Source organism: Manis pentadactyla, chromosome 9 (assembly GCF_030020395.1).
Source record: "Manis pentadactyla isolate mManPen7 chromosome 9, mManPen7.hap1, whole genome shotgun sequence".
NCBI lineage: Eukaryota > Metazoa > Chordata > Mammalia > Pholidota > Manidae > Manis > Manis pentadactyla.
In genome coordinates, this window is record NC_080027.1 from 107,883,665 (window position 1) to 107,910,871 (window position 27,207).

General features: G+C 36.3%; 1 protein-coding gene across 1 annotated transcript in view; it reads left to right on the plus strand.

Annotated features, from left to right (window-relative positions):
* AXDND1 (axonemal dynein light chain domain containing 1) overlaps positions 1 to 27,207 on the plus strand; it is a 104,821-nt gene that overhangs the window by 26,712 nt on the left and 50,902 nt on the right. The window contains exons 11-17 of the mRNA XM_057508226.1: positions 5,369 to 5,489; positions 7,176 to 7,277; positions 8,160 to 8,323; positions 9,546 to 9,621; positions 11,498 to 11,732; positions 19,086 to 19,287; positions 20,058 to 20,151. Of these exons, the coding sequence (XP_057364209.1) occupies positions 5,369 to 5,489; positions 7,176 to 7,277; positions 8,160 to 8,323; positions 9,546 to 9,621; positions 11,498 to 11,732; positions 19,086 to 19,287; positions 20,058 to 20,151 (994 nt within the window). The remainder of the gene's footprint in view (positions 1 to 5,368; positions 5,490 to 7,175; positions 7,278 to 8,159; positions 8,324 to 9,545; positions 9,622 to 11,497; positions 11,733 to 19,085; positions 19,288 to 20,057; positions 20,152 to 27,207) is intronic.

Consider the following 27,207-nt stretch of genomic DNA (forward strand, 5'->3'; position numbering starts at 1 on the left):
ATCACTGTCCATCAGCGTAGTAAAATGTCACAAAGTCACTACCTGTCTTCTCTGTGCAACACTGTCTTCCTCGTAACCCACACACACACCATGTGTACTAAACATAATATCCCTCAATCCCCTTCTCTCTCTCCCAACCGACCTTCCCTGACTCCTCCCCTTTAGTAACCACTAGTCCCTTCTTGGAGTCTGTGAGTCTGCTGCTGTTTTGTTCCTTTAGTTTTGCTTTGTTGTTATAATCCACAAATGAGGGAAATCATTTGGCACTTGTCTTTCTCTACCTGGCTTATTTCATTGAGCATAATACCTTCTAGCTCCATCCATGTTGTTGCAAATAGTAGGATCTCTTTTCTTATTATGGCTGAATAGTATTCCATTGTGTATATGTACCACATCTTCTTTATCCATTCATCTACTGATGGACTCTAGGGTTGCTTCCATATCTTGGCTATTGTAAATAGTACTGTGATAAACATAGGGGTGCATATTTCTTTTTTAATCTGAGAAGTTGTTTTCTTTGGGTAAGTTCCTGAGAGTGGAATTCCCAAGTCAAATGGTAATTCTATTTTTAATTTTTTGAGGAACCTCCATATTGCTTTCCACAGTGGTTGAACTAATTTACATTCCCACCAGCAGCGTAGGAGGGGGTCTCCTTTCTCCACATCCTCACCAGCATTTGTTGTTCCTAGTCTTTTGGATGTTGGCGATCCTAACTGGTGTGAGATGATATCTCATGGTGGCTTTAATTTGCATTTCCATGATAATTAGCGACATGGAGCATCTTTTCATGTGTGTGTTGGCCATCTGAATTTCATCTTTGGAGAATTGTCTGTTCATATCCACCCATTTTTTAATCGGGTTATTTGCTTTTTGGGTGTTGATGCCTGTGAGTTCTTTATATATTTTGGATGTTAACCCCTTGTCAGATATGTCATTTACAAATATATTCTCCCATACTGTCGGATGCCTTTTTGTTCTACTGATAGTGTCCTTTGCTGTACAGAAGCTTTTTAGCTTGATGTAGTCCCATTTGTTCATTTTTGTCTTTGTTTCCTTTGCCGGAGAAGATGTGTTCAGGAAGAAGTTGTTCATGTTTATATTTAAGAGATTTTTGCCTATGTTGTCTTCTAAGAGTTTTATGGTTTCATGACTTACATTCAGGTCTTTGATCCATTTTGAATTTACTTTTATGTATGGGGTTAGACAATAATCCAGTTTCATTCTCTTACATGTAGCTGTCCAGTTTTGCCAACACCAATTGTTGAAGAGGCTGTCATTTCCCCGTTGTATATGCATGGCTCCTTTATTGAATACTAATTTGCCATATATGCTTGGGTTTGTATCTGGGCCCTCTATTCTGTTCCATTGATCTATGGGTCTGTTCTTGTGCCAGTACTAAATTGTCTTGATTACTGTGGCTTTGTAGTAGAGCTTGAAGTTGGGGAGAGTAACCTCCCCAGCTTTGTTCTTTCTTCTCAGGATTGCTTTAGCTATTCGGGGTCTTTTGTGATTCCATATGAATTTTAGAACTATTTGTTATAGTTCATTGAAGAATGCCATCAGTATTTTGATAGGGATTGTATTGAATCTGTAGATTGCTTTAGGCAGGATGGCCATTGTGACAATATTAATTCTTCCTATCCATAAGCATGGTATGTACTTCCATTTATTGGTGTCTAATTTCTCTCATGAGTGTCTTGTAGTGTTCAGAGTATAGGTCTTTCACTTCCTTCATTAGGTTTATTCCTTGGTATTTTATTCTTTTTGATGCAATTGTAAATGGAATTGTTTTCCTGATTTCTCTTTCTGCTAGTTCATCATTAGTGTATAGGAATGCAACAGATTTCTGTGTATTGATTTTGTATCCTGCAACTTTGCTGAATTCAGTTATTAGTTCTGGTAATTTTGGGGTGGATTCTTAGGGTTTTTATGTGCAATATTATGTCATCTTCAAACAGTGACAGTTTAATATCTTCTTTACCAATCTGGGTGCCTTTTATTTCTTTGTGTTGTCTGATTGCCATGGCTAGAACCTCCAGAACTATGAATAAAAGTGGGGAGAGTGGGTATCCTTGCTTTCAGCTTCTCACTGCCAATTATGATGTTGGCTGTGGGTTTGTCATATATGGCCTTTATTATTTTGAGTTATTTGTCCTCTATATACATTTTGTTGAGAGTTTTTATCATGAAGGGGTGTTGAATTTTGTTCAGTGCTTTTTCAGCATCTATGTAGATGATCATGTGGTTTTTGTCCTTTTTGTTGATGTGGTGGATGATGATGATGGATTTTCGAATGCTGTACCATCCTTGCATCCCTGGGATGAATCCAACTTGATCATGGCCTATGATCCTCTTGATGTATTTTTGAATTTGGTTTGCTAATATTTTGTTGAGTATTTTTGTATCTATGTTCATCAGGGATATTGGTCTGTAATTTTCTTTTTTTGCAGTGTCTTTGCCTGGTTTTGGTATTAGAGTGATGCTGGCCTCATAGAATGAGTTTGGAAGTATTCCCTCTTCTACTCTTTGGAAAACTTCAAGGAGGATGGGTATTGGGTCTTCACTAAATGTTTGATAAAATTCAGCCGTGAAGCCATCTGGTACAGGGACTTTCTTCTGAGGTAGTGTTTTGCTTACCAGTTGAATTTCCTTGCTGGTAATTGGTATGTTCAGATTTTCTGTTTCTTCCTGGGTCAGCCTTGGAAGGTTGTATTTTTCTAGAAAGTTGTCCAATTCTTCTAGGTTATCCAGTTTGTTAGTATATAATTTTTTATAGTGTTCTCTAACAATTCTTTATGTTTCTGTGTGTTCATAGTGATTTTTCCTTTCTCATCTCTAGTTGTGTTTATGTGTGTAGACTCTCTTTTTTTCTTGATAAGTCTGGCTAGGGTTTTATTTATTTTGTTTATTTTCTAGAAGAACCAGTTCCTTCTTTCATTGATTCTATTGTTTTATTCTCAATTTTATTTATTTCTGGTCTAATCTTTGAGCCCACACATTTTTATCTACAGGGTCAACCTTGTTGAATTCCAGTCATATTCAATGCCTTATCATTTCCACTTAGATGCCTCACATTCCCAGACTGAATTCCTGTTTGTTTCACCGAACCCACTCTGCTCACACTCTTTTCTCACTTCAGTTAATGGTAACTCCATCGTCTCAGTTTCTGGAGCCCAAATACTTAAAGTCATCCTTGATCCCTTTCTTTGTCTCACATCTCATATGTCTTCAGCAAATTCTGTCAACTCTCGTTTCATTGCACATGTAGACTCTTCACCACGTTCACTACTGTCACCTTCATTTGCTGCCTGGGGTATTGCAGTACCCTCTGAATAGCTTTTCTGCTTTTGTGTTCACACTGCTATAGTCTGTTTTCTACATAGCAGCTGGCATGATCTGTTAAAACTTGACTGAGATAATGTCATTTCTCTGCTCAAAATTCTACAGTGTCTCCCCATCTTACAGTACAAGGCCATATTTTTTTAAAAAATGGTTTACAAGACTTATCCTACCAGAGTTTCTCTGGCTTCTCCTTTACCCTAAACATGCTTGCCTTTGTGCAGTTCCTTGAACACTCCAGGCAGGCTCCCTTTTCAGGGCCTGGAGTCCTCTTCCTCCAGGGCTGTGTAGATTCCTGCATCCTCCTTTCAGATCTTTGCTCAAGGTCTTTCCTGATCCCCCTATTTAAAATCAAAACATGCTTTGGACTCTCAATCCCCTTTCCCTGACATTTTTTAATCTATAGAGCTATGACTACTTAATATGTTTCATTTTTTTATGTGTTTATTATCTCTTCCAAATAAACTTTATAAGGGCAAAGGGTTTTTGCTTTGTTTAGTTTTGAACAGCACCTGGCATATAGTAGGCAGGTATCTGTTGAATGCATTAAAAAAATAAATAAGAATTCCAACTCCTTTTGTGCTAATGTCTGTTATAGGAACAAAACATATAAAACCAGAGAGAAGGGGAGGGAAATGGAGAGAGAAGCCTCATTCTCTTTAAAAACTGTTGGTCCTGAAGCAGTATGGTTCATTTGTGTGTGTGTGAGAGTGTGTGTGATTTTGTGTTTGTTAACCAGTGCATTTTTCTGGCAACAACTTGTTCTTATCTTAAAAATTTGGAAAATACAGAAACCCATAAAATAAGGAAATAAGCATCCATAGTTCTTTCTCTTAGAGCTAACAACTATTAATATTTTTCTTTTTTCTTTATTTTTTAAATAAAAATTAGGTAAGACTGAATATATAATTTTATCATTTGGGTTTTTCTCATTTTATGTTATAAAACAAAAAATTTTTCCCATATACCAAAGTCTTAAGAACATGATCTTTTACTAGTTACAGAGTATTTTTATCTAAGAGCTATATTCATCATGTGTTTGGCCAGTCTCTTGTTATTGGACATTAAGGTTGTTTCTGAATTTTGTTCTTTTGCTGTTATAGCAAAGGTCCTTATTCTCTTCTTAAAATTATGGTCTAACTTTCAGAGAGTAAAGTACAGAAATCTTAAGAGGTAGCTTGTTGAATTTTTATATGTGTATTCATTTGTGTGACACCTAGGGTCATTAATTTTTTCTCAGTTTCCTTGAGCAAGTGGAAACCTCCCAATAGGAGGAGGCTTCAGGAACTGATGCTAATAATTCTTACTTTCAGCAAAATTAGAAGAATTCTATGTCACTAGTCTTTAATTCTTACAGCAAAGTTAATATTCCTTAGGAGGAAGTGTTTCAAAAGGTTGGTAAGATGCTGCCAGTCACTTTACAACTCTCGTGATTGTATTTAATCTCAGAACAGCTTTTAAATCTAAGAGAAGCTTCACTACATTAGAAGGAAAAGGTATGTTCTGGTAAACATGAAGAAAAAAATAGTTAAGAAAAAGGCATTTAATTATACTTAAGCTTTTGATTATTTCATAGAGAATTTCTTTAAATCTTATACTAATTTTATATAAAATACAGTGGCTCCTAATTATTGGGCTTTTTGCCTTTAATAAAGAGTCCTAATTCTATGAGAAAAACAGCTTAACAGTAAAACTTCTACATTACTGCTACTTGTATTCTGAATTTTTCATGAGATACAGTGTCATTATACCATTGGAATACCATACTAGTGAATAAATAATATGATTTAAAGTGTTTACAGCAGGGAACTAGATATTGAATTTTTTACTTTAAGGCTTTTGTAAGATTTATAAATGAAGTGTGAATATTTTTTCTTCTATTTCAGTAAATGTTAGTGTTATTAATATATCCAACAATTATACCATAATTACCTTATGATGAATTTTAAAGGAACAAATTGCCTGTTTTAGAACAAATTTCTGTTCTTAAAAAAGTCTCTAAACATCTGTTCCTTAATTTTTCTTTTAGAATTGTAGAAGAATACCATGACTTATATACATTTCAAAGAGGAAGGATGGAAAATGATATTAAACAGTTAATGGTAGAAAGAGATATCTGGAGCTCAGCTGCATATGAGTTGGCTCTAAAGGTTGGTTCATCTGGAATTATACCTCAGACTTCTTTTTTGTCTGGATAAAGTTGTGTTTCACTACTTTCCAATAATCTAGACAAAATTTAAAAGGTGAACATGTATTTATAATCGATAAATAATGTAGCCATTATGGCCCTCAAGAAGGGAAAGTTGCATTTTTCTTCCTGTTTCTTCCCTGTTGGAGACCTGTCTGCTGCCGAATTAAGGGCTTTTTTTCACCAGAACCTGTGAAGTATGAACAAGAATTTTTTTTCTGTTATTTGTGAACATGTTAAAATTTCAACTTTATGCTAATAACAAACTAGGGAAAGTGAAATATATTTTTTTCACATAATGTAACCATATTAGCATCACTGGTTATCACACTTTGGTTCTGTTACCTTGGTACCCAAGATAACAAATGAATTGAAATATGGCAGCTTGTGGATGATGCTTTAGGGAAATATAAAGTCCCCAAATATTCTATTTTTCTAAAATATTTGCTGGTTGGTTGCTTAGTCTTACATATAGGACTTATAGTATTAATAGCAACTTATGATCCTTAACAGATTCATATTTTTTTCTCATTTTCCTCTGGAATGGTCAGACCTCTTTTAGGACACAGTGTTCCATCCTGATGCAGGATTATAAAAGGGACATTGACATGTCCAGAGGAAACAATCAAGAAAGAAAATATGTAAGAAACAAATCTGGGAGCTCGGCATGTTCAGTAGGAGAAAAAAGAAGACAAGTTCCCTTAATCTAGGAGTATTTAAACAATAGAGTACTGACTCTAGTCCTCTACCTGTATTCTTTCTGAGGAGAATACCTTGAATTGATGGGGCTTTTGGTTAGACCAAATGACAGCTAGAATGTCAGCTCCCTGAAGATAAGGACTTTGTCTCTTTTGTTCGTGGTTATATGCACAGTGTCTAGCACAGTTATTCACTGAGTGAATGTGTCATTGATTCACTATATCAGTGGTTTGCAAAGTATGGTCCAAGGACCCCCTGGGGGTCCATGAGACCCTTTCATGAGGTCAAAACTAGTTTCATCACATACTAAGATGTTACTTGCTTTCTTCATTCTCATTCTCACATGAGCATACAGCAGATTTTTCCTGAAGCTACATGATATGTGATATTGCAACAGATTGAACACAGAAGCAAAAATGAAAATCCTGCTCTATTCTATTAAGGTAGACATTAAAGAGATTTATGAAAATGTAAAAAAACATGGTGTTCTTTTCTCTAGTGTTTTTTGCTTTGGAAAATATAGTCTCTTTTTTTCATTAAAAAAACTATGTTAACATATAATGGGTTTATTAATGTTATGTTTAAATGAATTAACAAATGTATGTTTTAAATAATTTCAGTTTTAATTTTCAGTATAGCAAATATCAATGGATATAATGCATATAAACAAAAACTCTTTGGAGACCTCGGTGACTTTTTTAAGAGTGTGAAGAGTTTTGAGATCAGATTGTTTGGGAACATCTGCTATATACTGTATATCAGTTTGATTCCAGTTCAGTAGTTTTAGAAACTGTGAATTTGTGATTCAAATTAGTTTATAATTTAAACAAGAAATTGTGATTGAGTTAATGATTCAATGCAAAATTGATGTGTGAAGTTGGTTTGGGCTTAAAAACTAACACTGGTTTGTTAATGTTTTAGGTTCCTAATTTTAGTGCTTTCTTTAAAGGTAATTGAAAGAAATAGAATCATATTAGCTAAAAGACTTTACCTCAGTGAAAAAGGCTGGAATAAATATGCTCAGCATTTCATCATACTGCTGTCGGCCAAGGTAAAGCTCAATTCTCTTAAGCTGTGGGAAAGGGACTCCAACTGTTGAGGGTTGAGACTATGAGAAGCCTTGGCCAAATTTTTAGGTTAAATTTAAATATCGTTTTATATTTGTGCTTTTTTGTGGGCTAAATGAAAAATCTAAGGGAAGGTAAATAAAGGCTCTTCTTTCTATTTGTCTTCTACCTTAATTAAAGCAACTGAAGTTAATAACACTACAAATGTTTATTTTATAGAGTTATTCTATTTATTACTGCTTAAACTAAAAAAAATGTAAGTAACTGTGCTCATTGAGATAGTTACATTATCAATGCATTTCTATTCAATTTTATGGGAATATTCAGTAAGCACACTAAGTTGAGAAGGACAAAAGTATTATTTAGTATATTTCTTGAGTCATACCATTTGCACTAGTAATTTTATTTAATTTTCATAACAATCCTGTGATATGTATATATATCTCAGGGCCTTTATTTTATGGATAAGAAAAATAATCTCAAATGGATTAAATAATATCCCCTAAGGTTACACAGCCAGTAAATGTCTAGGATTCACATTTGGTTCTGTTTGGCTTTGGAATTCCTGTTCTTTCTAATGTACTACACTGCCTCCCATCAAAGTTCTGTGGGAAAATTGGGCTCATGCTACAGAGGAAAAAATCTTGCCCCTTATACTTTATGTACCACAGAAAATCTATCAAGGGAATTGTGTAGTACTGTTGCTGATGATAGTTTGAAAGAGGAGTATCTTTTCAGAGTATTGTTTGATATATTTTCTAAGGTTTTCTTAGTATTACAATATTAATTATAGCCTGGTGTATGCTAGCAAGTAGTTGCTATGTAAATAAATGAATACATGGTTTAATTCCATGCATTTTGTCTAGGACACAGCAGACCTTGCACAGCTGCAAAAGTTGACCCAGAAATGGAGAACCTTAATGAATACATTTAAACAGGAAGTGGAACAAAGTGAAGAATCAACAAGGGAGAAACTGCAAATTGTTAAGGATGGCCTTATCAAATGGCAGCAGTTCTTCAGAAATAATAAGTGTGTCTCCAAGAATCTTATTTTTCTGATTATACTATGTCATGTCTGATAACTCAGTCCAATTCTTCTTCTCTGTTTTTCCCTATTTCTCTTTTACCTTGTAATTACTCAAGAGTGATTTCTGGTGAGGTAAGCAGCACCCTTTACAAGGCACAATCCTGCTAGGCGCTTGAATGGTCCTAGATTTTTCTAATACTAATCATCTCTCTAGTCCATCCTGATCCTTCTACCCAGCTGCTGCCTCCATTTAAGTCTCTTTTCTTTCCTTTCTTTTTAAAATCAATTTATGTCATTACTACGGGCAACCTTGAATATCTAGATCCATCTGCAAATTCTGTAGTGTGGTGCATGTTCAGAGAAGTGAAATCACTGGGTGGCAGTCAAAAGGAGATTGATTTTGACTGGAAATCACACTTTGTAACAATTGGACAAATCTGACAGGAAAAGGTTGCCTATAAAGTAGGTAAGTAGGGGGCTGGATGACTAAAACACAACCAGGGTTAGTGGGCATCTATCCTTTGAAAGCAGGCTGGACTCAATGATTTCTAAGGCTTTTTTAAACTTTAAGATCCTTTGTCTATTGAGGAAACCCATTTAGGCACACTTCCATTTCCAATTGAAAACAGGGGCTTCAGTTTTTCACATCCTCTAAGAGGTTTCCCAGTTAGTATGTCTGGAAGTTCTGGAAGCGGAAGCTGGTACATGCGGAAGCTGCAGCTGCTGCCTGCGCCCCTTCCCGCTGTTCGTTCACTCTCAGCTGGGAGGGGAACCCAGGGGACGGCGGTCCTCTTCTCCCTCTCCCTTCAGAGCTTTCTCCTTGTGACGCCTCAGTGATATTAAAGGAAACTCTTGCTGACTGAAACTTTTCTGACCTAAATGTTGAGTCTTAATTATTCATTAGACTTTTTTTCTATTTATATATTGTTTTGGCAGCTCTCTTCAATAGGAATTACTCTTAGGAAGATCGTTTTGTTTGCTGAAGACCCAGAGACCACCCTTTTAATACTGTCATGGCCTTTGAGTCTGTAACTTGGTTACTCAGGTCTGATTAGAGCCTGAACTTATATTTACATTTCATTTAAAGTTGAATGCCTATGAGGAGAAAGGCTGAACTGGGAAGGCATGCCTGAAGATCAGTAAGGAGAAACATAATGTTGATTTTTTATTTTCTTAGTTTATGCCTTATTCTGAGCCCCTGCTCATGCTTTTTTCCTTCCTTCAGTGAAAAGGACATTTTATCCTCTAATAAAGGAAATAGCCTCGAATCAGTTCTTCTAGACTTAAAGCAGTGGCAAAAGGTAAGACTTTCTAATAAACAGCCTTGTAATCAAATTGCTGTTTGTACACTTGCCTCTCCTTATCCTTTAAAAATGCCATACTAAGTTTTGTGAAACACAAATAAAAGAGCAAGACTGCAGAGGCTTTAAACAATATGCTTACCTATTTTGTTTTCAGTTCTGTTTTAGGTTTTGGGGTCAAATCAAGTTAGACTGCCAGAAAAAAATTGGGAAAAGCACTTGGGTGTGAGGGTAGTTCTGATTCTCTCATCTGATGTCAGACATGAGTAACACCTGTGCCTCTTCTGTACCTGCTTTGTGTCTAAAGGACAAATTGGACTTTTAAAATTAATAACATCTTATAGTAAAATATACATAATATAAAGTTTACCTTTTGAGTCATTTATAAGTGTATACAGTTCAGAGGCATTAAGTACATTACATTGCTGTGCAACTGCCATCACCATCCGGGTCCAGAGGCTTTTCATCTTTCCTGAACTGACGCTCTGTGTGCACTAAACAACAGCCCTGCATCCCTCCTCCGCCAGCCCCTGGAAGCCGCCATTCTATTTCTATCTCTATGGTTTCGACTGCTCTAGGCACCTCACATAAATGCAATGATACAGAGTTTGTCCCTGTATGACTAATGTGTTCCCGTCAGCACAATGTCCTTAAGATTCATGCAGATTGTAGCATTTTGCCAGAATTTCCTACCTTTTAAATGTTGAAAAATATTCCATTGTATGTATGTGCCATACTTTGTTTATTAATAACATCTTTTGAAAGGGTTTGAGCTTTGAGAATAGGCTTCATTAATCAAATTGCTATCATGTTATATAGTAGTCTGACAAAGGAAAATATGTAAGGCAATGAAATACTTCCAAAGTGAATTTTAAACTTAGGACCCGATGAAATCTTCTCTGGATCCCAGGAAGCTGTTTACGTTTTTTTGAAATGACTTGAATGGAATATTCTTGGAATTGAAGATGTTTGTTGTCCTATGTATATTATCTCCAGTTTAGTGACTTTTTTAAACTGTTTATCTGGTAATTTTTACATTGCATAGATAAAATTGAAAAAAATAAGTGATGCTTCTTTATTTAGTAGGAATAATAATAACCTCATTCATTCAGCCTTTTCCAGTCTGAAAGTGCTTCCCACATGTTATCTTACTCTTCTTGGCAGCCACATGATGCAGGTTCATATCCCCATCTCACAGATGTGGAAATTGAAGCTTAGAAATGTTAAGTAACTTGCCTAAGTTTTCTATAAATGGTAAGTGGCTGAGTCAGAATGTGACTTGAGGTCTAATGCCAAAACACTTACCTTTAATTGTTTTGCTATATTGCTTCCCTGTCCTGATTATCTATTGAAGTATGGATGACTTTCCATTATCTGAGTCACAAATAATGGCAAAACTTATATATAAATTGCACTTTCTTTTTTCCACAATTATTTATTGATATGTCATGTTCAAGACTTGGACTTGAGGTTACACAGGCAAATAAAACATGAATAAAACTCAACCTATACATTCAGGATACTTCTCCAGTCTAGTGAGATTCATGTAAACAGGTATAGCTTTACAAAAGAGTATAGAAATTAAACATGCTCAGCTCTCTTGGACTTAATTGCTTGCCACTAATTTTTTACCCAATAAGATTTAGTATAATTATTTTCATATTGCCAAACTATCATAATTAATTTAAATTCACCTTAATTTAAAAAATACAATGTATATCACATACCATTTTGAGAAGAAATGGTGTTAGCAAATAATGATAGGGTATGCAGCTTCAAAGTAATTGGGAGCCACTGGAAAATAAGGATCTGGGTAGGTTTTGATGAATCATTAGTCAATAATGTGCTAATTTCCTCACCTTGTCTCACTCTCTAGCTGCTGAAGGACGATAAAGAGAAGTTTACTGGAGATCATCTAGTGTCCAAATATAATTCTCTCAAGATTATTAAACATTTACAGGAAAGCTGGATAGATATTGGGCTTGGGATATTTGATTGCCATAAAAGTATTAAGGGGGAGATTCCACCCGAGCAGCAGCACATGGAGGAAACTGTGAAAAGCATAGGAAGACTCTACAAAGAATTTGAAATAAGAATAAATGGGGATAATGGTAAGAAACAAACCACAATGATTAGATTGCTTGACATTATAAAGAATTTCAGCAGTATTATTTTCAATATAATTAATATTTAAAATAAAAATATATGCATATAGTTTTAAAAATCAAGAAAATAAAGCATTGAGCATTGCTTTATTGAGATATAATTTACATGCAAGACAATTTACCTATTTAAAGTATACAATTCACTGATTTTTTAGTATATTCACAGACATGTACAGCCATCGTCACAGTTTTAAAATATTTTTTATCAAAATATTTTTTTAGCTGTCACCTTGTATCCCCCCATCCCTCCCCAGTCTTAAGTCTACTTTCTATGGCTATAGATTTCGCTATTCTGGACTTTCATACGATGGAATCTCATAGTATGCAATATTTTGTGACTGACTTCCACTTAGCATAATGTTTAAAAGGTTCATCTATGTTTTAGCATGTATCAAGTTCTTCATTCCTTTTTTCTACCGATAATTTTCCATTATATGTGTATATCACATTTTGTTTATTGATGGACATTTGGGTTGTTTACACTTTTTGGCTGTTATGAATAATGCTGCCACAAACATTTGTCTCCAGGTTCCTGTGCAGCCCCCTGTCTACATGTCTCTTAGGCATATACCTAGGAGGAGAATTGCCGGTCATGTGGTAATTCTACATTTAATTTTTTGAGAACTATCACACTGTTTTTAAAAAGGCTGCATCATTTTATATACCTATGAGCAGTGTATGAGGGTTCCAATTTCTCCACATTCTTGTTACCTGACTTTCTGCCATGCTAGTGGGTGTGAAATAGTATCTCATTGTGGTTTTGACTTATTTGTGTTTTCCTGATAACTAAGAATGTGGAACATCTTTTTAAGGTCTCACTAGCCATTTGTATTTCTTCTTTGGGGAAAAGTCTATTCAGACCCATTGTCTATGTTTTAATTGGGTTATTTGTTTTTCTACTAATGATTGTAAGAGTTCTTTAAATGTTCTGGATACAAGTCCCATTTCAGATATATGAATTATAGATATTTTCTCTGATTCTGTGATTTGCCTTTTCATATTCCTGGTGGTGTCCTTTGAAGTACAGAAGTTCTTAATTTTGTTGAAGACCAATTTACGTATTTAAAAAAATTTTTATTTGTTTGTGTTTTTGGTGTCATGGCTATAAATCCTTTGCCAAATTAAAAACTGTGAAGTTTTTACCCTTACGTATTCCTCTAAGAGTATTATACTTTTTGCTCTTATAGTGTTTGAGCTGTTTTGAGTTAATTTTTGCATATGTGGGAGGTAGAGGTATAACTTACTTTTTTTACCTGTGGATATCCAGTTATCCCAGCACCATTTGTTAAAAAGACTGTCTTTTCCACGTTTAATGGTCTTGGCACCCTTGTCGTAAGTCAGTTTGACTGTAGGTGTATGGGTGTATTTCTGGACTCCCAGTTCTATTCCATGCATCTCTATGTCTGTCCATGTGCCAATATCACACTGCTTGATTTAGGTTGCTTTGTAGTAAATTTCAAAATCTAGAAGTGTTAAGTCCTCCTGCTTTATTCTTTTTCATGATTGTTTTGGCTATTCTGTATCACTTGCAATTCCACATGCATTTTAGAAACAGCTCATTACTTTCTACAAGGAAATAAGCTTGGATTCTGATGGGGATTGTGTTGCATCTCTGAATCTGTTTGGGAGAGGCTTGGCATCTTAACAATGTCTAATCTTCCAATCCATGAACATGGGATTTTTTCCAAATATTGGATCTTCTTTAGTTTCTTTCAGTGTTTTGTAGTGTTCTGAGAATAAGTTTTGGACTTCCTTTGTTAAATGTTTTCCTGTGTATTTTACTCTTTTTGATGCTATTATGAATGCAATCATTTTTTCACTTTCATTTTTGGATTGTTCATTGCTTGTGCATAGAAACAGAATTAACTTTTTATTTTGATCTTGTATCCTGCCACTTGCTGATCTCATTTTAGTTAGAATAGTTTTTTTAGTAGATTCCTTAGGATCTTCCATTTGCAAGGTCATACCATCTGTGAAAAGATAGCTTTTTTGTTCCTTTCCAATCTGGATTCCTTTTATTTATTTTTCTGGCATACTTTTCTTGGCTCACACTTCTAGTACAATGTTGAAAAGAAGTGATGAGAACGGACATCCTTGTCTTTGTTTTTGATCTTAAAGGGAAAGCATCCAGTCTTTCACCACTGAATCTGATATTAGCTGTAGTAATTCATAGATGCCTTTTATCAGTATCAGTCTGTTCAAGCTGCTACAACAAACTGACAGACTAGTGGCTCATAAACAACAGAATTTTGTTTCTTACAGTTTTAGAGGCTGGGAAGTCCAAAATCAAGGCAATAGTAGATTTATCCCTGTGGTGAGAGCCCACTTCCTCTTTCATAGATGGCGGTCTTCTTGCTGTGTCCTCTCATGGCACGAGAGGGTGAGGGAGCTCTCTGGGTCTCTTTTATAAGGGCACCAGTTCTTTCATGAGAACTCTACCCTTATGACTTAATCACCTCCCAAGGGGCCCATCCCCACATGCCATCACATTGGAAATTTCAACATCTGACCCTTTGGTGACACAAACATTCAATATCTATAGCAACCAGATTTAGGAAGTTCTCTTTTATTCCTTTTTTTCCACCTGACTTTATTGAAATATAGTATATATAGCATTGTATAAGTTTAAGGTGTGCAATGTGATAGATGATTTGATAAATGTATATACTGTGAAATGATTACCACAATAACTTTGTTTTCTTCATTTTATTTTTTTCTGTACCACAATAAGTTTGGTTAACACATCCATCACTTTATATGGTTACCGTTTGTGTGTGTGTGTGTAGTGAGAACTTTTACTTTCTTAGTAAGTTTCAAGTATACAATACAGTTGTTAATTATAGTTGCTATGCTGTACATTACATCCCAAGAACTTGTTCATCTTAGAACTAGAAGTTAGTACCCTTTGACCATATTTACCCATTTCCCTCAGTACTCCTCTCCCTGCCCCTGGCAACTACCAGTCTACTCTCTGTTTTTATGAGTTCAATTTTTTTAGATTCCACATATAAATTAGATCATAGTACTTGTATTTTTCTGTCTGACTTACTTCACTTAGCATAATGCCCTTAAGGTCCATCCATGTTTTTATAAATTACAGGATTGCCTCCCTTTTAATGGGTGAATAATATTCCATTGTACGTATAAACCACATGTTCCTTATGCATTCATCCATCAACAAGCACTCAGATTGTTTCCATGTCTTTGCTATTGTAAGTAATGCTGCAATAAGAAGTGCAGATATCTTTCAAGATAGTGATTTTTTTTTTCTTCAGATGAGTACCCAAAAGTGGAATTGCTAGATCATATGGTAATTCTATTCTTAATTTTTTGAGGAACCTCCATGCTCTTTTCTATAGTGGTTGTACCAGTTTACATTACCACCAACATTGCACAAGGGTTCTGTTTTCTCCGCATCCTCACTAATACTTGTTATCTCCTATTTTTTTGATAATAGCTATTCTAACAGGAGATAGCTCATTGCAGTTTTGATTTGTATTTCTCTGATGATTAGTGATGTTGTGCACCTTTACATGTACCTGTTGGCCATCTGTATGTCTTCTTTGGAAAAATATCTATTCAGGTCCTCTGCCCAGTTTTTAATCAGATTGTATTTTTTTGGCCTTTGAATTATATGAGCTCTTTATATATGTTGGATATTAACCTCTTATCAGATATATGCTTTGCAAATACATCCTCCCATTCAGTAGTTTGCCTTTTCATTTTGTTGATGGTTTCCTTTGCTGTGCAGAAGCTTTTTAATTTGATGAAGTTCTACTGTTTATTCTTGCTTTTATTGCCTTTGATTTGGTGTCAAATCCAAAAAAAACATTGCCAACTCCAAGTCAAGGTATTTACCATTTATGTTTTCTTCTAGGACTTTCATGGTTTCAGGTCTTATGTTAAAGTCTTTAATCCATTTGAGTTGATTTTTGTGTTTGGTGTAAGATAGCAGCCCAGTTTCATTCTTTTGCATATGGCTCTCCAGTTTTCCCAGAACCATTTATTGAAGAGTCTGTCCTTTTTCATTCTATATGCTTGCCTTCTTTGTCCTAAATTAATTGACCTTACATGTGTCGGTTTATTTCTGGGCCATCTATTCTGTTGCATTGATTTATGTGCCTGTTTTTATGCCAATACCATACTATTTTTATTACTGTGTCTTTGTAATATCGTTTGAAATCAAGAGCATGATGAGCATGATGCCTCCAGCTTCTTTCTTTTTTCTCAGAACTGCTTTCGCTATTTGGGATCTATTGTGGTTCTATATATATTGTAGGACTTTTGTTCTATTTCTGTGAAAAATGTCATAGGAATTTTGATAGGGATTGAATCTGTAGATTGCTTGGGACATTTTAACAATATTAATTCTTCCAATTCCTGAGCACAGAATTATTTCCATTTATTTGTGTCTTCTTCAACTTCTTTTATCAACATCTTAGAGTACCCCAGTATACAGATCTTTCACCTCCTTGATTAAATTTATTCTTATGTCTTATATTCTTTTTGATACAATTGCAAATGGGTTTTCTTAATTTCCCTTCTAATAGTTTTTTATTAGTGCATAAAAACACAACAGATTTCTGTATATTGGTTTTGTGTCCTGCAACTTTAATGAATTGGCTTATAAGTTCTTACAGTTTTTTGGTGGAATCTTTTGAGTTTTCTATGTTTAATATCATGTCATCTGCAGAAAGTGAGTTTTACTCCTTCTTTTCAAATTGGATGCCTTTTATTTCTTTTTCTTGCCTAATGGCTCTGGCCATGACTTCCAATATTATGTTGAATAGAAGTAATGAGAGTGGCAATCTTTGTCTTGTTTCTGATCTTAGAGGAAGAGCTTCCAGCTTTTCACTGTTGAGTATGATGTTAGCTGTGGGCTTGTCATATATGGCCTTTATTATGTTGAGGTATGTTCCCTCTATATACTTTGTTGACTGTATAATCCAATGGCATTCATTCATTCATATAAAATCAGATGTGTTTAAAACAGCAGTAGACTCATAGACACTGAGAAGTAACTACTGGTTACCAAGGGAGAGGGGTTAGGATGGGTGCAGGGGATAGCAAGGGGATAAAGGGGCACAATAATTCACAATCACAGTATAAGTTGATCACAGGGAATGTTGAACCACTGTGATGTACATTTGAAACCAACATAAGATTGTATATTAACGAGTCTTTAATAAAAACATCAGATGTGTTTATGTATAGAAAACTAAATAAAATTATGAATTAGCTGCAATGAAGGATTGTCTTTAGCTATAAACAACAGAATTGGGGCCCAATGGACAGTTAAAAGAAAATATATATAATTTGAGGATGACTTGGATGGGTTGATTTTCAGAGGCATGGTTACTCTTGAGAAGCTGTCCTTGATTAATTGGAAAGGATTTTAAACCCATTTTATGATAACTTGTTCATGGCTTGAGTCTATGGTCAAAGAATAACCAGTCTCTCCTTTTCGTGAATTTGGAGAATAGGATCTTTTTCTTCTTACATTATTACCTTCCTACATTTGCATTTGTTTATCTCACATTCTTTTCTTTCTCCCTGCTGCACTCTGTTTAGCATTTCCTATAGTTTGGGTCTGCTGATGATTTCTCTTGTTTTTATTTTCCTTTTTTTGTTTAAATGATATTTTATCTGTGTTGTAGAGAATTCTAACTTGACAGCAATTTCTTTTAGTACTTTGTATGTTCTAATCTGTTCTTAAACATTTACTGAATTTTTCATTTCAGTCCTAGAATTTATTAACTTTTAGAGTTTCTAGTTCTCTGCTGATATTCTCCACCTTGTCATTTGATAACAAAATTTTTAAACACAGTTAATTTTAAAGTTCATGTCTGATAATTGGAAAATATCTTTTTCTGTAAGGCCTTTTTAAAAACTGTATTTTGTCTTGGTTTTGAGTTAGTTCTTATTGTTTCTGACTGATATTTTGATTGATGTTGGATATTGATGTGTGAGAAATTCACCCATCTGTAATTTGAGACTGGATAGTACTCTATTTCACAAGAGTGGTTTTACTTTTTCTTCTGGCAGGTCTTTTAAGGCAGGGGCAGATCATGTTAATACAAATAGGGACTGAGCTGAAATAACATATGGCTTCAAGCTTTGTGAGGGCTGGTCTATTTCTGCTCTACCCTTATTCTAAGATGTAGCCCTTCAGGGGCTCAGGGGTCATAAGTGAAAGGTTGGTGCATTTACCAGGGCCTCTACTCCTTATCAGATTTTGAACTTTAATTTTTTCCCTCCAGTAGGGTGATCAAATATCCCTTTTTGCAATGAGAGATACTGAAATCCATCCTCCCAAACCCATGAGAGACATGAAAAATTCATCGAAGCATTTTTACTCACTGTGTCCTGAATCTTTCCCAGTAAAGTGTTCCAGGCAACCCTGATCTATTGACTGGTACTGTTGTTCAACGTAATACTACAGTAGATGGGAATACACAGTCTTGATTATCTATAGCAGCAGTAATATAGTTACATACAAAATGGCAATACTTAACTGTGAGAATATAGTAGGCAGAGAAAAAATGAGGTGATAAATGGTTTAAAATAAAGGCGGATGTCAAAATGGTGAATGATAGTGAAATTAACAGATCATTTTTTACTGATCAAACTTTAACAGATCAAACTTTACTGATGAGGCAATGAAAATATTTTCATCAAGGAGAAGAAGTTTGCTTTTTAATTATATCTCTTTATATCTCTCAGATAGGCACATTTTCATTTCTTTTGTGAATGAGAAAAGACACAAGTATAGACAGGGTATTTTGCCATAATCTCACAGTGAATCAGTCAAATGTTGGGATCCAGATTCAATCCTTGTTCAGAGTAACACTATATACTTCAGGAAAACCTGAATAATGACTCAAGACTTACATCTGTTCTCATTTCTGTTATTAACTGTCCTGTAATCATGAAGAAGCTGTTTATAGTCATTGCCTTCTTAATAGCATGATTCAGTAAATTAATGCCTTTTGTAGGAAACTATAGTTTACAGTTTCTGGGTTTAACACATTTGGTTCTCAGCTGAGAAGACAAGAAACAGAATATATACTGTCATCAAAGCAATAGTCCATAAATAACAAAAGCACCAATTACACAGGGTTTATTCACTAAACATTTATTTAGGAAGTACTCTTTGCAACATGCTTTACCAGGCAAGCTGTAGGGTAAATAAAAAGATGAAAAAAGATATGCTCCTGCCCATTTGTCCTTTATAACTTATTGTTGAAATAATAGACTTACAAGTACTTCTAAAAGTTAATGCTTTTCTCACCTTTCTAGGTATTCCTAAAGTTCTTGCAGGTTTGATTAGTTCTCTTGACTTCTGTTCTTTCAAGTTGGAAAGCCTCCTGGCGTTACCTGAAATGATTCTTGAAGAATGGTCAGAACTTAGTGAAAAATTTAATGAAATGAAATCTCAGTTGGATGCACTGTTAAACATTATTGGCCCTGTTCCGCAGGACACGGACATGGATTCTGGCTCGTAAGTTTCTGTAACTCTCTGTTGGGCAGAGGAAGTGAATCCCCACTTGTCAGCTGCATTTTCCCAGTACCAAGCCTCAGCAAAAGGTGGATTAGGTCCGATAAGAAACCTTGACATGTGTTCCTCCGGGGAAGAAAGCCGCCTGGCAGGGAGCTGGAGGGTGAGGGAGCCCTGCTTTCCTGCGGCCCCAGACTGGGGTGGAGCTTCTGCCTCAGTGAGCTGACAGGAAAAGAGGGAGTTAGCCTTGTTTCAAATACCATAGACCTCCTCCTTTCTTACTGAATCATCATAGATTGTCTTGAATAGACGTTCTTCCACTTACTGTTTGTCCTTAGGATGATTTTCAGAGGCTTTAGATTTTTAAAAAAAAATAATTTTCACCAGTTTCACTGGGGAGTGGGTCAGCTTCACCCCTCCTGCTGCCATTTTGGAAGCTGGTCTCAAGAGAATTTTAAAACTCATTCTTGCTTTGTGGTCTCCCTGGTCTAGAGGTGAATGTAAAGGGTGTGAGTGTGGGTTGTGACAATAGAGAGCTACCACTGAAGGTAATATCTACATTGTGCCAGTTGCTACCCACCTGTGGTTAGGAAGGCTGTGTCAGCGAGTAAGTCATTATACCAGGTTAGTCAGGGCTTTGATCCACTTTCCCTGAGTTCTCATTGTTAACACCTAACTTTACTCGGCCCAGCCAAATACAACCCCTTCGTGTGCTGATTGCAACTTTCATACTGTATGTAACTTATCTTTATTTCACTTGATTTTTCCCTCAGGGTACTCCAAGCACGTATATTTAACATGATTCAGCAGTGGCTTTTGAAGATAGGCAATGAGATTAACAATGGTAACACTGAACTTCAGCATCAAGTATGTACTGTTGCGGCTTTGTGAGGTTATATTTTGCCTTGGCTGGAAATTTTCTTCAAGGAAAAACCAAGTCATGGCTATCCAATTGAAGCAGAAGGTTGGGGGTGCAAAACGGGAACTTATATAATTACTCAAAAAATTTGCAATGGAGTTTTTTCTTTTGAAGTGAACAGTTCATTGGTACTATGGATTTTTAAATGCAGTATGTTGCCTCTGGAATGAAGTTTCAGATATGATCAAGTTTTTGAATTCTAGTTATTATCTTTATTCTTTACTCAGTAAACTAGTTTTTTTTCCCTTAATGGCATTAATCTGGGATTGTGACCATTTTAAGGATTTATGTTGATGCCCCTGATTGGCTGATAGGATGGCAGAAACATGTGACTAGGCATACAGACAAGACATCACAATGCTTTTGGGCTATAAAACAGCATTTTGTTTGGTCTTTAGAACAAAATTTTCTACAATTCTGAAAAACTGAATGTGTGGACTTCTTTTTTTTTTTTTATTTTATTTTGGTATCATTAATCTACAATTACATGAAGGACATTATGTTTACTAGGCTCCCCCTTCACCAAGTCCCCCCCCCATCCCCATTCACAGTCACTGTCCATCAACATAGTAAGATGCTGTAAAGTCACTACTTGTCTTCTCTGTGTTGCACAGCCCTCCCCATGCCCCCCCACACTATACATGCTAATCGTAATGCCCCCTTTCTTTTTTTCCCGCCCTTATCCCTCCCTTCCCACCTGTCCTCCCCAGTCCCTTTCCCTTTGGTAACTATTAGTCCATTCTTGGGTTCTGTGCTTCTGCTGCTGTTTTGTTCCTTCAGTTTTCTTTTGTTCTTATACTCCACACATGAGTGAAATCATTTGGTACTTGTCTCTCTCCGTCTGGCTTATTTCACTGAGCATAATACCCTCTAGCTCCATCCATGTTGTTGCGAATGGAAGGATTTGTTTTTTTCTTATGGCTGAGTCATATTCCATTGTGTATATGTACCACATCTTCTTTATCCATTCATCTACTGGTGAACATTTAGGTTTCTTCCATATCTTGGCTATTGTAAACAGTGCTGCGATAAACATAGGGGTGCATCTGTCTTTTTCAAACTGGAGTGCTGCATGATTGGGGTAAATTCCTAGAAGTGGAATTCCTGGGTCAAATGGTATTCCTATTTTGAGCATTTTGAGGAACCTCCATACTGCTTTCCACAATTGCTGAACTAATTTACATTAGTTCCCTTTCTCCACATCCTCACCAACATTTGTTGTTGTTTGTCTTTTGGATGGTGGCCATCCTTACTGGTGTGAGATGATATCTCATTGTGGTTTTAATTTGCATTTCTCTGATGACAAGCGATGTGGAGCATCTTTTCATGTGTCTGTTGGCCATCTGAATTTCTTTAGAGAACTGTCTATTCAGCTCCTCTGCCCATTTTTTAATTGGATTATTTGCTTTTTGTTTGTTGAGGTGTGTGAGCTCTTTATATATTTTGGATGTCAACCCTTTATCAGATCTGTCATTTATGAATATATGCTCCCATACTGTAGGATACCTTTTTGTTCTGTTGATGGTGTCCTTTGCTGTACAGAAGCTTTTCAGCTTGATATAGTCCCATTTGTTCATTTTTGCATTTGTTTCCCTTGCCCGGGGAGATATGTTCAAGAAGAGGTCACTCATGTTTATGTCTAAGAGATTTTTGCCTATGTTTTTTTCTAAGAGTTTTATGGTTTCATGACTTACATTCAAGTCTTTGATCCATTTCAAATTTACTTTTGTGTATGGGGTTAGACAGTGGTCCAGTTTAATTCTCTTACATGTAGCTGTCCAGTTTTGCCAGCACTATCTGTTGAAGAGACTGTCATTTCCCCATTGTATGTCCATGGCCCCTTTATTGAATATTAGTTGACCATATATGTTTGGGTTAATGTTTGGAGTCTCTATTCTGTTCCATTGGTCTGTGGCTCTGTTCGTGTGCCAGTACCAAATTGTCTTGATTACTGTGGCTTTGTAGTAGAGCTTGAAGTTGGGAAGTGAGATCCCCCCCCACTTTATTCTTCCTTCTCAGGATTGCTTTAGCTATTTGGGGTCTTTGGTGTTTCCATATGAATTTTTAAACTATTTGTTCCAGTTCATTGAAGAATGCTGTTGGTAGTTTGATAGGGATTGCATCAAAACTGTATATTGCTTTGGGCAGGATGGCCATTTTGACGATATTAATTCTTCCTAGCCAGGAGCATGGGATGAGTTTCCATTTGTTAGTGACCTCTTTAATTTCTCTTAAGAGTGTCTTATAGTTTTCAGGGCATAGGTCTTTCACTTCCTTGGTTAGGTTTATTCCTAGGTATTTTATTCTTTTTGATGCAATTGTGAATGGAGTTGTTTTCCTGATTTCTCTTTGTATAGGTTCATTGTTAGTGTATAGGAAAGCCACAGATTTCTGTGTGTTGATTTTGTATCCTGCAACTTTGCTGTATTCCAATATTAGTTCTAGTAGTTTTGGAACAGAGTCTTTAGGGTTTTTTATGTACAATATCATGTCATCTGCAAATAGTGACAGTTTAAATTCTTCTTTACCAATCTGGATTCCTTGTATTTCTTTGTTTTGTCTAATTGCCATGGCTAGGACCTCCAGTACTATGTTGAATAACAGTGGGGAGAATGGGCATCCCTGTCTTGTTCCCGATCACAGAGGAAAAGCTTTCAGCTTCTCGCTGTTCAGTATGATATTGGCTGTGGGTTTATCATATATGGCCTTTATTATGTTGAGGTACTTGCCCTCTATGCCCATTTTGTTGAGAGTTTTTATCATGAATGGATGTTGAATTTTATCGAATGCTTTTTCAGCATCTATGGAGATGATCATGTGGTTTTTGTCCTTTTTGTTGATGTGGTGGATGATGTTGATGGATTTTCAAATGTTGTACCATCCTTGCATCCCTGGGATGAATCCCACTTGGTCATGGTGTATGATCCTTTTGATGTACTTTTGAATTCTGTTTGCTAATATTTTGTTGAGTATTTTTGCATCTACGTTCATCAGGGATATTGGTCTGTAGTTTTCTTTTTTGGTAGGGTCTTTGCCTGGTTTTGGTATTAGGGTGATGTTGGCTTCATAGAATGAGTTTGGGAGTATTCCCTCCTCTTCTATTTTTTGAAAAACTTTAAGGAGAATGGGTATTATGTCTTCTCTGTATGTCTGATAAAATTCCAAGGTAAATCCATCTGGCCCATTGGTTTTGTTCTTTGGTAGTTTTTTGGTTACCGCTTCAATTTCGTTGCTGGTAATTGGTCTGTTTAGATTTTCTGTTTCTTTCTGGGTCAGTCTTGGAAGGTTGTATTTTTCTAGGAAGTTGTCCATTTCTCCTAGGTTTCCTAGCTTGTTAGCATATAGGTTTTCATAGTAGTCTCTAATAATTCTTTGTATTTCTGTGGGGTCCGTCATGATTTTTCCTTTCTCGTTTCTGATTCTGTTGATGTGTGTTGATTCTCTTTTCCTCTTAAGAAGTCTGGCTAGAGGCTTATCTATTTTGTTTATTTTCTCAAAGAACCAGCTCTTGGTTTCATTGATTTTTGCTATTGTTTTATTCTTCTCAATTTTATTTATTTCTTCTCTGATCTTTATTATGTCCCTCCTTCTGCTGACCTTAGGCCTCATTTGTTCTTCTTTTTCCAATTTCGATAATTGTGACATTAGACCATTCATTTGGGATTGTTCTTCCTTCTTTAAATATGCCTGGATTGCTATATACTTTCCTCTTAAGACTGCTTTTGCTGTGTCCCACAGTAGTTGGGGCTTTGTGTTGTTGTTGTCATTTGTTTCCATATGTTGCTCCATTTTGATTTGGTCATTGATCCATTGATTATTTAGGAGCATGTTGTTAAGCCTCCATGTGTTTGTGAGCCTTTTTGCTTTCTTTGTACAATTTATTTCTAGTTTTATGCCTTTGTGGTCTGAAAAGTTGGTTGGTAGGATTTCAATCTTTTGGAATTTACTAAGGCTCTTTTTGTGGCCTAGTATGTGGTCTATTCTGGAGAATGTTCCATGTGCACTTGAGAGGAATGTATATCCTGTTGCTTTTGGATGTAGAGTTCTGTAGATGTCTATTAGGTCCATCTGTTCTAGTTTGTTTTCAGTGCCTCTGTGTCCTTGCTTATTTTCTGTCTGGTGGATCTGTCCTTTGGAGTGAGTGGTGTGTTGAAGTCTCCCAAAATGAATGCATTGCATTCTATTTCCTCCTTTAATTCTGTTAGTATTTGTTTCATATATGTTGGTGCTCCTGTATTGGGTGCATATATATTTATAATGGTTATATCCTCTTGTTGGACTGAGCCCTTTATCATTATGTAATGTCCTTCTTTATTTTTTGTTACTTTCTTTATTTTGCAGTCTATTTTGTCTGATACTAGTATTGCAACACCTGCTTTTTTCTCTCTGTTGTTTGCCTGAAATATGTTTTTCTATCCCTTGACTTTTAGTCTGTACATGTCTTTGGGTTTGAGGTGGGTCTCTTGTAAGCAGCATATGGATGGGTCTTGCTTTTTTATCCATTCTATTACTCTGTGTCTTTTGATTGGTGCATTCAGTCCATTTACATTTAGGGTGATTATTGAAAGATATGTACTTATTGCCATTGCAGGCTTTAAGTTTGTGGTTACCAAAGGTTCAAGGTTAGCTTCTTTACTATCTTACTGTCTAACTTAACTTGCTTATTGAGCTATTATAAACACGGTCTGATGATTCTTTATTTCTCTCCTTTCTTATTCCTCCTCCTCCCTTCTTCACATTTTGGGTGTTTTGTTCTGTGCTCTTTTTAGGAGTGCTCCCATCTAGAGCAGTCCCTGTAAGATGCCCTGTAGAGGTGGTTTGTGGGAGGCAAATTCCCTCAACTTTTGCTTGTCTGGGAATTGTTTAATACCCCTTCATATTTCAATGATAATCGTGCTGGATACAGTATTCTTGGTTCGAGGCCCTTCTGTTTCATTGCATTAAGTATATCATGCCATTCTCTTCTGGCCTGTAGGGTTTCTGTTGAGAAGTCTGATGATAGCCTGATGGGTTTTCCTTCGTAGGTAACCTTTTTTTTCTCTCTGGCTGCCTTTAATACTTTGTCCTTGTCTTTGATCTTTGCCATTTAAATTATTATGTGTCTTGGTGTTGCCCTCCTTGGATCCCTTGTCATGGGAGTTCTGTGTACCTCTGTGGTCTGAGAGGCCATTTCCTCCCCCAGTTTGGGGAAGTTTTCAGCAATTATTTCTTCAAAGACACTTTCTATCCCTTTTTCTCTCTCTTCTTCTTCTGGTAGCCCTATAATGCGGATATTGTTCTGTTTCGATTGGTCACACAGTTCTCTTAAATTTCTTTCATTCCTGGAGATCCTTTTATCTCTCTCTGCATCAGCTTCTCTGCGTTCCTGTTCTCTGTTTTCTAGTCCATTAATGGTCTCTTGCATTTCGTCCATTCTGTTTTGAAGTCCTTCCAGAGCTTGTTTTATTTCTGTATTCTCCCTCCTTAGTTCTTGTATATTTCTCTGCAAGTCCATCAGCATGGTTATGACTTTTGTTTTGAATTATTTTCAGGAAGACTGGTTAAATCTATCTCCCCAGGTTCCTTCTCAGGCGAAGATGTAGAAGATGTTGAAGCTGTCTGGGTTAGTCTTGTCTGGATCAAATTTTTTTGCCTTTTCATGTTGGTAGGTGCAATGATGAGCTATTGACTGGTCTGTCAGCTGGGAGAGCCAAGACTTTCCACTTGTTCCTGGCCTTTCTTTACTGGGACAACTGCGACCCCTAGTGGCTTGTGTTGGGCAATTGCGTGTAGACTGGGTCTCTGTATCTTGCCCAGCCGGTATGGAGGAAGCTCCCTTGCTGTGGGTATGGCCAGCCTCAGGCTGCTGCTCTGCTATTGCGGGGCCCTGGAGGGATAATGGCTGTTTGGGTGTTTACCTCCGTGAGGGATCTCAGAACTGTTGCCCAGGGGGTTAGTGCACCCGGAGTTCCCTGGAATTTCCAGCTGCTGGACTGTGACCTGGGATGCTTCTGTCCAGCTGTGGCATCCCTGTCCCTTTAAGACTTGCAAAAAGCACTCGCTTTTCTTTGTCACAGGTGCTCCGGCTGTGGGACCCACTCACAGGTCTTACTGTCCTGTTTCCCTAGTATTCAGGACTCCACGCATACACTGTGTGTGGGCTCTGGTGCGGATGGCTGGGGCTGGGTGTTCAGCAGTCCTGGGCTCCCTCTCCCTCCCTGCTCCAAGTCCTCTCCTCCCTCCGGGAGCTGGGGTGAGGGGCGCTCCGGTCCCGCCAGGCTGCGGCTTGTATCTTACCCCCTTCGTGAGGCGCTGGGTTCTCACAGGTGTGGATGTAGTCTGGCTGTTGTCCTGTGTCTTCTGGTCTTTCTTTTAGGGATAGTTGTATTTGTTGTATTTTCAAAAATATATATGTTTTTGGGAGGAGATTCCCACTGTCCTACTCACGCCACCATCTTGGCTCCGCCTATTATATGAATGTGTGGACTTCTTAACCAGCACAGCATGAAGTAATTATTTCCAAAGGATGTCTTAGTTTATTGTATTTACTCCTACCTCCTTGTCTTAATTATAATCCAAATTTACACAGGAATTTCTTATTATAAGTAAACTTAATATGCAAGCACTTGATCTTACAAAATTGATAAAATGACTTTAATTCATTTTAATATTGCTTTAGTTAGGAATTTGAAAGGCAGAGATCATTATATTAGTACTTAAGAAGCATTGCTTTGACTTTACAATTTAATATCTCTAACAATAACCTTGAAATAAATAACATATTTCTGTTTATTGATAGAGATGTTCCAAGAATTAATATTTTATGTAAGCAAAAATGAGTTCTTTCAATGCCAGGATAATCCAGGCAATTGGTATGTGACAGAACAGTTAGGAATTTATCTCCTCTAATTGAGCAGCAGCAGGGCACAGCTAGTGGACTGTATGGGGAAAATATCTTTGACCTGTGAACAAGCAGCAGTCTTTTTTTTTTTTCTTTGGTATCATTAATCTACAATTACATGAGG